Below are 15,671 nucleotides of genomic sequence, written 5' to 3'. Positions count from 1 at the left end.
CCCAGGTATCCCTCACAGGGTCCCCCAGCCCCCATGCACCCCAGACCCTACAACACAGCCCTTGTAGAAATGTCCCCGCCTCTGCCAAAGCCATCAAGCAGGGCTGTCCTCGCTGCCAAGTGCCCTCCCTTTGCAAATAGCTGCTTCAACGTCAACCTCAAACCAGGCTATTGTTAGAAGAAGGGCAAGTATCTGGTGAGGAAGGGGCTTTGCCTTCGTATTATATACCATTTATGCAATGAAGAAACATTCCTTTCTACTCAAAGAGCAATTTCAAATCCAGCCATACCAGCTGCGTTCACTCCGTCCCAGGGCCTGGAAGTCCTGGAATCTGACGCCCTCATGTGTAGCAAATGAGATAGAAGAGATGAGACTGCACACGGGGCAACAGGAGGCCCACTGATGCCCAGACTCCTGACACTCTAACAGGCCCCAGCTCTCTGGTATGAGACAGAAAGCAGAGGGCCCTGGGAGGACCTGTCCTCTTGCCTGGTGAGTTGCTGCAGCCCAGAGGGATACAGCAGAGCTAAGCTTCCAGACAGCTCCACAGAGCCTCATACTCACCCCAAACAAGAGTCCAGCCACGGTGACTTCAAGCAGAGGGGACTCTGACAACTAGCAAGGACACTGAGCCCTTTCATGACAAGTGCTTTACTCAAGGAACCAAAGAAGGCCTAATTTAGCAACTCACTATGTTAGTGCCTGAAAAGGGCTCTGGTTGCAATAGCTGTGGGCAAGGGTGCCAACCACCTCTGCTGGGCGTGGTCTTGCCACAGAGGCCAAATGAGACATGGCAGCTTAGAGAAGGAAGTAGCTTCAGCCTAGGAGCCACAGACTTGGTGAATAGGAGGGGGTGGGAATCAGAGCACATGGCCCAAATAAGTGCCTCTCTGGTTTCCAGAAGAAAGCCCCAAACATCTGGTGGGCACCACCAGTACCATGCACCTAATCAACTCCATGCTTCAAGAATCCAGTCTTGCAAAAACCAAGATAGCATATGTGTATGAAAACGTGCATATCGCTGAAAAAATTGGGAAATGGGGGATTAGTGGCATCCATGAAGGATCTTAGTTCCCCGACTAGGGATTGAACCCCGGCCCTCGGCAGTGAAAGCACCGAGTCCTAACCACTGGACCGCCAGGGAACTCCCAACCACGACCTCTCTGGACAGTGGTCTGTTCATTTCTTAAGTCTGAAGCAATCAATTCTGCCTCATCTACCTTACAGGGTTGTCCAACGGGATCTGACCAGTGAGAGCAGAGGAATCAAAGAGGTTTTTCGAGCAAAGGGCTACACAAATGCAAGTGCTCCGAGCTTGTCCAGAATGCTCTGGGTGTCCCTCATACAGTGCGCCCACAGCTGCTGTGCCCAGGGCTCTCCCAGCCACAGTCTGCCTGTCACTGAGCAGCTAGCAGGCTCTTTCACGGCCCCCACCACCAGCAGATTCAGATCAAATAGATAAGTGGGTTCCGAGTAGGCAGGCTGGTGTTATGTTAGAAAAGTTGATTTCTCTCCAGGCACATTACCGCCCCTGCCCTCCCAAGACATAAACTGGGCCACATGTCTCTGCTTGGGTCTGGGATGAGAGTGACTACTCCACAAGTGAAGCAGTGGTACAGCACAGTGGCACATTATCACCACAATGCCAAAGGCTCAGAACTGGTCACATCTCTCGGAACTGAGTCACCCATGGTGCCAGCCACTCCAGAAGTGGGTGGAGTGGGATGGGTGGATGACCACCCAAAATACTCAACGAATCCTCACAGGGCCAGAGTTTCTGGGGCCTTCCACAGAAAGGTGGGAGGGTACCAACTTCCATGCTCCGACAGGAAATATTCCCACACGATGGCTTTCAGCAGGCAGGGGTCCCTTGGTGGCCCAAGAACTGTCCTATGTTAGCTTGTTAACTAGCAGTGCTGGGAGAGGAAAAGATCTCACTAACACTTGTTTCCACACACAAGATAAGTCACTCACCCCAATTCTTCACAGAAGGCCACCAGGGCATCAAAGGCCAAGACAGCAGCTTTATCGGATGCTTTGTTCCCTCTCTTTTCCTGGAGACAAGAAACGACCATTCAGTAAAAGTCTTACATAGTTGGACTACCCTGTAGCCCAACAAATGGTGAGAGAGAAAAATATCAAATGACACTAATAAAGCCATTCACAAAACAGAGTCCCCACACCTGACCATGCATCGGAATCACCTGGGTAACTTTAAAAGACCTGAGGTCCAATTCAGCAAGACTACTGAATTGAACTTTCTGAACCTGGAGCTCCAGGGAGGTTATATTTTCAAAAAGCTGCTCAGGTGATTCTCATGCAAAGGGCCCGGGGAATGGCATTTGGGAATCACTGTATAATATGACCTAATTTAATAGGGGTTGAATACATACACGAGTATGTGAAGGAACATACTAACCTGTATGTGTGGAAGGACATGTGCTAAACGCTGACAGTCATTACTTCTGAGTGTTGGGATTATACGTTATTTGCCTCTTGGTACATGGCTATTTGTTAAATTTTCCTTTTAAAAAACTGAAGGGGGCTTCCCTGGTGGCGCAGTGGTTGGGAGTCCGCCTGCCGATGCAGGGGATGCGGGTTCGTGCCCTGGTCCGGGAAGATCCCACATGCCGCGGAGCGGCTGGGCCCGTGAGCCATGGCCGCTGAGCCTGTGCGTCGGGAGCCTGTGCTCCGCAACGGGAGAGGCCACAGCAGTGAGAGGCCCCCGTACCGCAAAAAAAAAAAAAAAAAACTGTGAAGGGACTTCCCTGGCGGTCCAGTGGTTAAGACTTCGCCTTCCAATGCAGGGGTTGTGGGTTCGATCCCTGGTCGGGGAGCTAAGATCCCACATGCCTCGCAACCAAAATAGCAAAACGTAAAACAGAAGCAATATTGTAACAAATTCAATAAAGACTTTAAAAATGGTCCACATCGGGCTTCCCTGGTGGCGCAGTGGTTGAGAGTCCGCCTGCCGATGCAGGGGACACGGGTTCATGCCCCGGTCCGGGAAGATCCCACGTGCCGCGGAGCAGCTGGGCCCGTGAGCCATGGCCGCTGAGCCTGCGCGTCCGGAGCCTGTGCTCTGCAATGGGAGAGGCCACAACAGTGAGAGGCCTGCATACCGCAAAAAAAAAAAAAATGGTCCACATCAAAAAAACAAAAATCTTAAAAAAAAATTGTGAAAAAATTTAAAATACAGAAGAGCCAAGAAAATATAGCAGACACTAATACCCAAGACATTCTCTATTCTTTCTGCTTCTGGAAGTTGAATGGTTCCCACCTCCCGAACACACAAATCCACATACTTCCTCTACTTCCATTCTCCCAATATACTTATATCACGATTTCTTACATCACAATTTCCCTTAAGGTGATTCTTCAGAGCTAACCGCGTGATTATATTTTTACTATTTCCCATGATCACATATCCTTCAACAACGTTGGTTCTCCTGAAATTAATAGCTGACCTGTTTTTTCATTTCCTTAGATTTCAGTGCATCATGAATACCCCCCCCCCCGAAATGTTCTGATGTAATGAAAAATTCACTTCGGGAAGCGGGGGCCAATGATGGCAAGGTCCACTTTTATCTTTGGAAACGTCCTTCCTGGTGCCTTCCATCCCCATGTTCGACCTGGGCCTCTGCTCTCCAGGCCTGGTGCACAGCCGAGACTACCCTTCACTCTCGTCCTAGGACACTCCCTTTGCCTCACTCCTGGGTCAGGTCTCCATCTTCCTTTCCTAGTTGACAGCCTCTGCAGTGGAGAACATCCTTTAGTAGCTTCTCCAAAGGAGAAAGTTTCTTAAAATCGTCTGTCTGAAAATGTCTTTATCCTACTTTCACACTAACTGATTGGCTGGGTAGGAAATTCTAGATGGGATGGTTTATTTAGCATTTGGAAGCACTGTTTCTTGTTTCGAATATTACAATGGTGAAAACTGGTGCTCTTTGGACTCCCCGTCCTCCATGTAACACCCCTCTGGAAGCTTTCTGGATCATCTCTTTTTTATTTATTTTTTATTAAAAATTTTTGTTTCCACTGCATTGGGTCTTCATTGCTGTGCACAGGCTTTCTCAAGTTGCAGTGAGTGGGGGCTACCCTTCATTGCAGTGCACGGGCTTTTCATTGCGGTGGCTTCTCTTGTTGCAGAGCACAGGCTCCAGGCACATGGGCTTCAGTAGCTGTGGCACGCGGGCTCAGTAGTTGTGGCACACGGGCTTAGTCACTCTGCGGCATGTGGGATCTTCCTGGACCAGGGCTTGAACCCGTGTCCCCTGCATTGGCAGGTGGATTCTTAACCACTGTGCCACCAGGGAAGCCCCTGGATCATCTCTTTATCTCAGATGATCTCAAATGTCTCAATGATGAGCCCAGTGTGAGTTCTTGTAATTCACTGTGTTAGTAAGTTTTAAATAAATACTTTATACGTAATCACCTTACCGAAATCTTTTCCTTGTCTAATTTGAACTTCAGACAAGTTAATCACACTCCCTTAGGTCATGGCAAACTATCATCCTTGGTCCTCGCAAGACCCCTCCATTCCCAGTCACTACTTGCATCCACCTTCTCTCCCGTCATTCAAATTTACTCATTTATTCAATAAACACTTATTAAGCACTAAACTACATTCCCAGCACTGAGCTAGGCATTTATTACAGCTACACAGGAAAGGTTCCTGCTGTCATGGAACTTACATTTCAATATAGCAAACCTATAAAGTGAAACAGTAATAAATATGATTTTTATAAAAAGGAAGATACAAGATTTCCTGGGCCCCCAGCTATGCCTATTACCCTATGGGGAGTATTTACTATCATTTCTTCTTCACTCCCTATTGCTAGATATTTAGTTTGTTTCCGATTTTCTGTCCTCATGATCAATTCTACCATTCAAGCCCTTGAGCACATAAACTTACGCACTGCCACTTTTATTTACTTATTTATTTTTGGCTGCATTTTTTGGTCTTCTTTGCTGTATGCAGGCTTTCTCGAGTTGCAGCGAGCGGGGGCTACTCTTCATTGCAGTGCGTGGGCTTCTCATTGCGGTGGCTTCTCTTGTTGTGGAGCACAGGCTCTAGGGTGCGTGGGCTCAGTAGCTGTGGCACACGGGCTTAGTTACTCCGTGGCATGTGGGATCTACCCGGACCAGGGACTGAACCCACGTCCCCTGCATTGGCAGGCTGATTCTTAACCACTGCACCCCCAGGCAAGTCCCCACTGCCACTCTTATTTCAGGTGATTTGGTTCCAGAAATAGGATATCTAGGTCAAAGGGTATCTGCATTTTAAAATTTAAATAGATATTGCTAGATTGCTTCCCCACAAAAGACTGTAACCCTGCATTTTTCTCTTGGCGAAGTGTAGGCACTCTTTCCTTCACGTGCCCACTAGCAACAGGAGTTTGAGCTCTTTTACACACGTGTCAAATCATTTTACTTTAATTTGCATTTACCTGATTACTACCTAATTTGAACATCTTTAGACGAGCCATTTGGATGAGCTTTTCTGGGAACTTTCCTTTCATATGCTTTGTTTTTCTTGTCAGTTGGTGAAAACTATTTATTCTCAACTTTAACCTTTTGTTTGCGTTTTATATTAAATATTTTTCCAGATCTACAGTCTATTTGTTTATGGTATCTTTCACCACGTATATTTTTTCCATAGGTTCAGGATTTATAGAAGCTTAAGATTTTTTATATATTCAAATATTTGGTTTTTTAAAAGACAGCTTTCTGGATTTTTAATTTTCATTACAAAAATATCTTCACCATATCTCCAGCCCTAGGTGGCACACTGGACTAAATTTTGTTTAGTTTTTACATGAGGTCCTTAATCTGTCTTTTATATAAGGTGTCAAATGGGGCACTTTTATTTTATTCCTGCTGTGTCAGCACCAGCTATTAGACAATTCATTCTTTTCCCATTAAACTGAATTATCAGCTTCATCAATATTAAACGATGTATTCTAGGACCTTTTTTTTCTTTTTTGGTTTGTTTGTTCTTTGAATTTATTTTTTATACAGCAGGTTCTTATCTAGTTTATACATATTAGTGTATACATGTCAATCCCAATCTCCCAATTCATCCCACCACCATCCCCCCTGCCACTTTCCCCCCTTGGTGTCCACACATTTGTTCTCTACATCTGTGTCTCTATTTCTGCCTTGCAAACCAGTTCATCTGTACCATTTTTATAATAAATCGGTGTTGAATTTTGTCAAAAGCTTTTTCTGCATCTATTGAGATGATCATATGGTTATTCTTCAGTTTGTTAATAAGGTGTATCACATTGATTGCTTTGCATATATTGAAGAATCCTTGCATCCCTGAGATAAATCCCACTTGATCATGGTGTATGATTCTTTTAATGTGTTGCTGGATTCTGTTTGCTAGTATTTTGTTGAGAATTTTTGCATCTATGTTCATCAGTGATGCTGGTCTGTAATTTTCTTTTTTTGTGACATCTTTGTCTGGTTTTGGTATCAGGATGATGGTGGCCTCGTAGAATGAGTTTGGGAGTGTTCCTCTGCAATTTTTGGGAAGAGTTTGAGAAGGGTGGGTGTTAGCTCTTCTCGAAATGTTTGAAAGAATTCACCTGTGAAGCCATCCAGTCTTGGATTTTTGTTTGTGGGAAGATTTTTGTTGCTGTTGTTGGAAGATTTTTAATCACAGTTTCAATTTTATTACTTGTGCTTGGTCTGTTCATATTTTCTATTTCTCCCTGGTTCAGTCTTGGAAGGTTATACCTTTCCAAGAATTTGTCCATTTCTTCCAGGTTGCCCATTTTATTGGCATAGAGTTGTAGTAGTCTCTTATGATGCTTTGTATTTCTGCAGTGTCCATTGTAAATTCTCCTTTCTTATTCTAATTTTATCAATTTGAGTCCTCTCCCTCTTTTTCTTGAAGAGTGTGGCTAAAGGTTCATCAATTTTGTTTATCTTCTCAAAAAACCAGCTTTTATTTTTATTTTTAAATTTATTTATTTATTGGCTGTGTTGGGTCTTTCGTTGCTACAAGCGGGCTTTCTCTAATTGCGGTGAGCGCAGGCTACCCTTCACTGCGATGCACGGGCTTCTCATTGTGGTGGCTCCTCTCGTTGTGGAGCATGGCTCTTGGCATGCGGGCTTCAGTAGTTGCAGCACACGGGCTCAGTAGTTGTGGCATATGGGCTTAGTTGCTCCGCGGCACGTGGGATCTTCCTGGACCAGGGCTCGAACCCGTGTCCCCTGCATTGGCAGGCAGATTCCTAACCATTGTGCCACCAGGGAAGACCCAGCTTTTAGTTTTATTGATCTTTGCTACTGTTTTCTTTGTTTCTATTTCATGTATTTCTGCTCTGATCTTTTGATTTCTTTTCTCCTACTAACTTTGGGTTTTGTTTGTTCCTCTTTCTCTAGTTACTTTAGGTGTAAGGTTAGATTGTTTGAGATTTTTCTTGTTTCTTGAGGTAGGACTGTATTGCTATAAACTTCCCTCTTAGAACTGCTTTTGCTGCATCCCATAGGTTTTTTTTTTTTTTTTTTGCGGTACGCGGGCGTCTCACTGTTGTGGCCTCTCCCGTTGTGGAACACAAGCTCCAGACGCACAGGCTCAGCGGCCACGGCTCACGGGCCCAGCCGCTCCGCGGCATGCGGGATCCTCCCGGACCAGGGCACGAACCCGTGTCCCCTGCATCAGCAGGCGGACTCTCAACCACTGCACCACCAGGGAAGCCCCCATAGGTTTTTGATCATCGTGTTTTCCTTGTCATTTGTTTCTAGGTATTTTCTGATTTCCTCTTTGACTTCTTCAGTGATCTCTTGGTTATTTAGTGACATATTATGTAGCCTCCATGTGTTTGTGTTTTTTACGTTTTTTCCCTGTAACTGATTTCTAATCTCATAGTGTTGTGGTCAGAAAAGATGCATGATAAGATTTCAATTTTCTTAAATTTACCGAGGCTTGATTTGTGACCCAAGATGTGATCTATCTTGGAGAATGTTCCGTGTGCACTTGAGAAGAAAGTGTAATCTGCTGTTTTCAGATGGAATGTCCTATAAATATCAATTAAATCTATCTGGTCTATTGTGTCATTTAAAGGTTGTGTTTCCTCATTAATTTTCTGTCTGGATGATCTGTCCATCGGTGTAAGTGAGGTGTTAAAGTCCCCCACTATTATTGTGTTACTGTCAATTTCCTCTTTTACAGCTGTTAGCATTTGCCTTACGAATTGAGGTGCTCCTATGTTGGGTACATATACCTTGATCATTATGCAGTGTCCTTCATTGTCTCTTGTAACATTCTTTAAAGTCTATTTTATCTAATATGAGATTGGTACTCCAGCTTTCTTTTGATTTCCATTTGCATGGAATATCTTTTTCCATCCCCTCACTTTCAGTCTGTATGTGTCCCTAGGTCTGAAGTGGGTCTCTTGTAGACAGCATATATATGGGTCTTGTTTTTGTATCCATTCAGCAAGCCTGTGTCTTTTGTTGGAGCGTTTAACCCGTTGACATTTAAGGTAATTATCGATATGTATGTTCCTATCACCATTTTCTTAATTGTTTTGGGTTTGTTTTTGTAGGTCCTTTTCTTCTCTTGTGTTTCCCACTTAGAGAAGTTCCTTTAGCATTTGTTGTAGAGCTGGTTTGGTAGTGCTGCATTCTCTTAGCTTTTGCTTGTCTGTAAAGCTTTTGATTTCTCCATCGAACCTGAATGAGATCCTTGCTGGGTAGAGTAATCTTGGTTGTAGGTTCTTCCCTTTCATTACTTTAAATATATCGTGCCACTCCCTTCTGGCTTGTAGAGTTTCTGCTGAGAAATCAGCTGTTAACCTTATGGGAGTTCCCTTGTATGTTATTTGTTGTTTTCTCTAGGACTTATTTCTAGGACTTATTAATTCTCTCTTATTAATTCTCTCATCTGTTCCAATGACTGTTACTGTATTACATGGATTTGTTCGGGGTAGCAGCACAGCATATTCTGATGCTGGGTTAAGCACACCCCTTTCATCATTCTCCTTTTTCATACTTTTCCTGGCTGTTCTTCAGCACTTATTCTTGCACATAAATTCTAAGATTCTACTTCCCAATAGAAGTCTTTTGGGATTTCAATTGGGACTTCATGAAATACTTATATTAACTTTGAGGAGAAAAGACAGTTTTAAGTCTTCCCAATCACTTTTGTATCTGTACAGAGTTTGTTTTCTTTCAATGAGGTTTTAGTTTTCTCATCTAAATCAGTGGCTCTCATCCCTGGCTGCATATTAACATCAACTGGGGAGGTTTAAAAAAAATTCTCTTGATAAGAACCTGTAACATTTACTTCTAGGTATTTTATAAGTTTTATTCTTGCAAATTAAACATGTTTTCATTTCTATTCCTAGGTATTTACAGTAATGTTTCTCTTATGTTCAGCCATCTTGCCAAGTTTTCTTATGAATCCTAGTAGATTTCTAGTAGAGTCTTTGGGGTTTTCTAGGCAGACATTTGTTAAAATTTCTATCTGCTGGTGTCTTCTCTCCTTGTCCCTGTGAGTTTATATACTTTTCATCCTTTTATCGTCCTTTTGGTGGGGATCAGGAATAAGCCCTCGTGTTCAATCTTTCTTATAAGGAAAAGTTGATGTGCATCCTTTTGCAACGTCACACATTATGTTTTGGGGGGTTTAATCCATGTTGATTCATGTAGAGTTACTGCTTCATTTTTAACTGCTCTGGACCATTCCACTGTGTGACTAGCCCACTGTTTACTTATCCCACAACCCACAGAGGAAGAGTTTTATTTCCCCACTATGTTGCTGTAGCCAACATCCCTGTATACCCTCGTACAGTCCATCATGTGCACTGACACCCTGTCTACCTAGATGTGGAACTGCTGAGTCGCAGTGCACCAGGCCCCTCCACGTACACGTGTCACCTCGTCTCCCTTCAAAGAAGCCGTTCTAGCTTATAATCCTGACCATGTCATGAGCTGCCCTCTCCCCACATCCTTGCCAACAGTGACTATGAAGATGTTTTACACTTTGGCCAGTCTGATAGGTATAAAATGATAGCTTGTCATCTGATTTGCATTTCTCTGATTCCTAAGTGAGGCTGAGCATCTCTTTGTATGTTTTTTTTTTTCTCTTTGTATGTTTATTAGATATTCTGGCTTCCCCTTCTGTGAAATCCATCCTTTTTGCTATGTAGCTGTTTGCCTTTTACTGTTTTACCTGCAGTAGTTCTATACAGCCAGCCAATGATGTCTATCATGATGAAATCCCCAAATGGCTCATTTTTTCACTTTGTTTATGGTGTCTGTCACTATAAAGAAATTTTTAGCTCGAATTTAGTCTCAAACAGATCAAGTCTTCTTTGATGATTTCTGCTTTTAAAAATCCTGACATAGGGACTTCCCTGGTGGTCCAGTGGGTAAGACTCTGTGCTTCCAATGCTGGAGGCCCAGGTTCGATCCCTGGTCAGGGAACTAGATCCTGCACATATGCCACAACTAAGAGCTCACATGCCGCAATGAAGATTCCACATGCTGCAACTAAGACCGGTGCAGCCAAAATAAATTAATTAATTAAAAAAAAAAAAAACCTTGACATACTGTTCCCTTCCTCAAGGCCATGAAATATTTTCTCCCCAGTTTTACAGTTTTTTGAGGTCTTTAATCCACCTGTAATTCATATGTATATGGCATGGGAGGTAGCGTTCTATTTTATCTTTTTCTAGAATAAATTATTCAACAGTTCGTCATTTTCCTGTTGATTTCTAATGCCACCTATCATACACCAAGTTCTGTTATATTCCTGAGTCTGTGTCTAGGTTCTCTACAAAGAATATGCAACCAGTTTTTAAAAAAGGCTAAAATCAAAGAACTTACAACAATATGGGAAAATGCTTATGTAACAATGCTAATTTAAATCAAGGCAGGATTGATCTTGACTATGTAAAATAACACACACACAACAGACTGTACGAAGATCAATTAAGTATAAAGAAAAAAGTCTAACCTAGTTATAAGCTATCCACCAACACCCCATTCCCCACCTTGCTATACCTTCTAGCCTCAGGAGCACCCCTCCAGATTACAGAAGCTCCATCTGGGTTCGGAAATTGCAGAGCGGTGGGTTCGGACAAGAAGGGCTCCTACTGCCCAGGACTTACCTGGAGTTTTGCTACTTCCTTCCTGATCAGGAAGCTGACTTGGTCCCGGTCATTCCTAGAGTAATACAGACGGCACCAGGAAAGCTTTCCGTCTCTGCCCGCCCGGCCAGACTCCTGGTAGTACCCAGCCATAGACTTGGCAATATTCCAGTGGGCGACAAACCTGTAAGATCCAAGGGTCAAGCAGCATGAGATGTGGCAGAAAAGCTGAGGGGAGAAATGACTCCCAGTCAGCGGAGCAGGGGTCTCCACAGGGACCAGGAGTAGGAGGCTGGCAGGCAGAGAGGAAGAGATAGGCCCCAGAGTAAGCATGGCTAGGACCCTGCAGTCCTTCAGCAGGCCTTCTCACCATGGAGCAGCTCATGGAAAAACTAGCGGACTTAACGAAACAAGATTAGGACACTTATGAGCTGGGTAAGTCCTTTATAACATCTTTGAAGTGGAAAAAGGATAATACTTATGAAGCCCCTACTATGAGCCAGTGTATATATTTGTCTTGTTAAATCATTACAGTGGGGCTTCCCTGGTGGCGCAGTGGTTGAGAGTCCGCCTGCCGATGCAGGGGACACGGGTTTGTGCCCCGGTCTGGGAAGATCCCACATGCCGCTAGGCCCGTGAGCCATGGCCGCTGAGCCTGCGCGTCCAGAGCCTGTGCTCCGCAACTGGAGAGGCCACAACAGTGACAGACCCGCGTACCGCAAAAAAAAAAAAAATCATTACAGTCACCATCATGTGAGGTAGTCTCATTTTATAGACAATGAATGTGGGATTCAGAGAGGTAAATTTGTACAAGGGTACAGCAGAGCTAGGATTTGAGCCTAGGAGTGTCTGACTCCAAAGTTGATCCGTTATAAGACACAGCTGACCCAGGAGTCAAACCCTGATTCCAAAGTCCACGTTATCTCAAGTATAGTTCACAGTCTAATTCCTACCCTGACCAACTCAGGGTCACTATGAGGCTTAACAAGACCACGTATGCAAAAGTGCTCTGTAAATCACACAAGGCATTACTGTTGGTGTTAATCAGAGCAAAGGGCTTCAGGCTGCAGCCCAAAATGTCTCCGGAAGGTCAAGCATGCCTGGAGGTAAAAGACTTCCCAACAGTGGCCAGTGTGGGGCTAGGAGGCTGGGATGTACCCATCTCTTCTGGACTGTCCAGTAAACAGTAACAAGGAGTGACGGTAACGAGATCTTTGCCTTCAGTTTTGCACAGGGAGCAGTTTTAAGATAGCTCATTCCACCCCCTCACAGGCTCCAGATGCTAAGGTGGGAGTGAGCGGGGCTGTGTTAAAGGGTGAGCCTGATGGTCTGCATGCTGCCCCCTCTTCTGGGGGATGGAAGAACCGTGCTGTGCCATCACCAGGGAGCAGAGGAACTGTGCACAGAACCTGTCAGCGTTTGGACTATGTACCAGGGACTCTATCCTAGGGCCTCCTTCCCCTCTGGCCCTAGAAGGACACACAGACCTGGCTCCCCAGACAGAGCACCAGGAGGCCCACCCCCCCCCCGGAGCCAGGCCCCAACTGGCAAAGTCAGACAAGAACAAGGGCTCACCTGACATTGGCTTTGTCCACTCCCATTCCAAAACTAACAGTTGCAACAATTACAGGGACCTTCTCCTCCATCCACTCGTTCTGCACCAGCGTTCTTTCAGGAGCCTTCAGTCCTAGAAAAGAGGGGAAGGTGAAGAAGGGAACTTGCATTTCCCTTGGGTTTCCCCTGAGGTCTCCCTTGGGTCTGACGCTGTGCTGGGCACAGTACACACACTGAATCCATCACTTACCAGCTGTATGACCTCAGGCCAGGCACTTAACCCACCAAGCCTGAGCCAGTAAACATAGAGACCCAGGCCTGTGTGTGGCACAGAGCACTCCATAAACGTGACAGCCAGGATTCAAACCCAAGTCCATTGGCCTCCAGAGCCTGTGCTCTTTCCATGATACCAATGCCTGGGCTAAAAAAAACTCATCATCTGCTGCTGGGTGGGCACAGGGTGACAATAAGAATTCAGGAGTCACAATTCTCCTTTTAGATCTCATTTGGGTCTAGACTCCTTTTTGTGAATTTAAGTGAATCACTTTAGCTCTGCCTGGGTATCTGGAAAAAGATGATGGACCACCTGATTATCCAGGATTCTTAAGGAACAAAAGACCAGCTAAGAGGCTTCTGAGAGTAAGGAGGGCCACGTGGCCCAGGTGCCCCTTACCTGCGTGGTACGCCTTGGCATTCACGCCCCTGTAACTGAGCTCTATAGCCAGCTGTTCACAGGCCTCCCTGGTCCTGCAGTAGACAATGCCGCAGCCAGACAACAACTGAAAGGGGAGACACGGGAAGAAAATAAGCATTGGGAAGAACAAAACAACCCATCCCACTGCAGCCTGCTCTTTTTATTTATTTATTGGCCGCATCACGCGGCTTGTACGACCTTAGTTCTCTGACCAGGGACTGAACTCACGCCCCAGCAGTGAAAGAGCCAGGTCCCAACCACTGGTCCGCCGGGGAAGTCCCTGCTTTAAAAGCAGCTCTAACTCTCTCTCGTCAGGCTCACGGTCTCCTCTGAGGCAGACCACCTAGCACAGCCCTGCTACTTTCTAACAAGGCAGGACCAAAGCAGCTCAAAACCCAACTTTTGGGGCTTCCCTGGTGGCGCAGTGGTTGAGAGTCCGCCTGCCGATGCAGGGGACACGGGTTCGTGCCCCGGTATGGGAGGATCCCACATGCCGCGGAGCGGCTGGGCCCGTGAGCCATGGCCGCTGAGCCTGCGTGTCCGGAGCCTGTGCTCCGCAACGGGAGAGGCCACAGCTGTGGGAGGCCCGCGTACCGCAAAAAAAAAAAAAAAAAAAAACCCAACTTTTCTAACCCTTGCCTCCTCCCCATGAGCCTTGGATAGGTCTGCAAAGGCCCCCCCAGAGGAGGACTCCAGGATACGGGAACCCCAGTAAGGGGGACAAGGCCAGGAAACCAAAGGGACAACTCTGTGCACGAGTTTTAAGAAGCTATGGCTAGTCCTGGCTGAGGAAGCTAGCAAAGCAAAGAGCTTGGAAATGAGAATCCTTCTCTAGGCCGCACACAGCAGCCCGCCGCCCCTGATGTACCTCGGCCCCCCAACCTCAATGCCCTCACCCCTTTATCAGCCTTCTGTCCGAGAGCCTTAAGGCAGAAGTCCCTCAGGTTCCCGTAGGGATCAGGAAGCAGTTCCTTGAACTGCACATCATAGAAGAGGTTGGCCCGGAAGCAGGGAGTTTTGAAGGTGGCAACTGGCTGCTTCAGCTGCAGGGCGGCAAACACATCCTCTCGGACCTGCGGGGTGGCTGTGGCAGTGAGAGCCACACAGGGGGCGTGGGCCAGGCGGGGGCGCAGGGCTCCCAGACGCAAGTAGTCAGGACGGAAGTCGTGCCCCCACTGGGAAACACAATGAGCTTCATCCACCACGAGGTAGGAGAGCAGGTGGCGAGACGCCAAGGAGTTTAGGGCGGGCTGGAAGGAGGCAGAAGCCGCCATCTCTGGCGTGATGTACAGAAGCTTGGTCCAGGGCTTTTCCTGCTCCAGGTCACAGAGCAGCTCCTTCTTCTGCTGTGCCGAGAGCTTTGAGTTCAGCGTACTCACTTGGACCTTCAGGGCCAGCAAGTGGTCCACTTGGTCCTGAGGGCAGAAGCGGGAGAGGGGACTATAAGTGGCCCTCAGGCCTCAGTGGTAAACGTCACTGTGACTCCCTGGGGTATTTCACAGCCATAAAACATCCTTCTCCTACCCTCTAACGTGTCTTCTCTTTGCATAAAAAGAAGTACAGAAGGTGAAGTGGTTGATGTGTGGAGCCAGGTAAATGTGGATTTAATCCCGGTTCAATTACCACATGCTCTTCAGCTGGTTCTTAACCTTAACCTTTCAATTTTCTCACTCTCGTTCTTTCACTTTGCTATAAAAAGAGTAAAACTACCTAATAGGATTGTTTTAAGAATTAAACGAAATTTTATACTTGGAAGGTACGTTAATGCCCCTAAACACTTAGCACAGAGCCTGAGACTGGTACACACTCACTAAGCATTGTTACTGTTGTTCTCTATCCTCTCTCTCTCTCTCTCCTTTTCTTCATGGTGGATGGCTCTTAACCAACGGCCACACTTCCTCATTTCTGATTCTAGCAGTCCATCTGCAGGCCTTAAATATAGTCAGAAGCACAGAACAGATGTTAACGACATCCCAATAAGTTTCTCATCTTATTTTCTATCTCATGGCTGCGCTCTCGCCAGAATAAAGCAGAATATACCAGGGATTCCCCTATATTGATTTATACCTCTCTATCCACCTGCATCTTCTATAACATCAAGAGTGCACATGTGGGCTTCCCTGGTGGCACAGTGATTGAGAGTCCGCCTGCCGATGCTGGGGATGATGGGTTTGTGCCCCAGTCGGGGAAGATCCCACATGCCGTGGAGCGGCTGGGCCTGTGAGCCGTGGCCGCTGAGCCTGTGCGTCCGGAGCCTGTGCTCCGCAACGGGAGAGGCCACAACAGTGAGAGGTCCGCGTACCGCAAAAAGGGGG

The 15,671-nt window shown here is 46.1% G+C and overlaps 1 protein-coding gene across 2 annotated transcripts in view; it reads right to left on the bottom strand.

Annotated features, from left to right (window-relative positions):
- RECQL5 (RecQ like helicase 5) overlaps positions 1-15,671 on the bottom strand; it is a 38,782-nt gene that overhangs the window by 20,641 nt on the left and 2,470 nt on the right. For both annotated transcript variants that reach the window (XR_004347671.1, XM_032617689.1), the window contains exons 4-8: positions 14,253-14,771; positions 13,336-13,441; positions 12,684-12,795; positions 11,130-11,292; positions 1,975-2,054 (exon numbers count right to left, since the gene is read on the bottom strand). Coding sequence is in view for 1 of the 2 variants with exons in the window: in XM_032617689.1 (XP_032473580.1) it covers positions 1,975-2,054; positions 11,130-11,292; positions 12,684-12,795; positions 13,336-13,441; positions 14,253-14,771 (980 nt within the window). In the remaining variant the exon portion in view is untranslated. The remainder of the gene's footprint in view (positions 1-1,974; positions 2,055-11,129; positions 11,293-12,683; positions 12,796-13,335; positions 13,442-14,252; positions 14,772-15,671) is intronic.

Source organism: Phocoena sinus, chromosome 20 (genome assembly GCF_008692025.1).
Source record: "Phocoena sinus isolate mPhoSin1 chromosome 20, mPhoSin1.pri, whole genome shotgun sequence".
NCBI lineage: Eukaryota > Metazoa > Chordata > Mammalia > Artiodactyla > Phocoenidae > Phocoena > Phocoena sinus.
The sequence above is the reverse complement of the archived record's forward strand: the minus strand, read 5'-3'. Positions and strand labels throughout refer to the sequence as shown.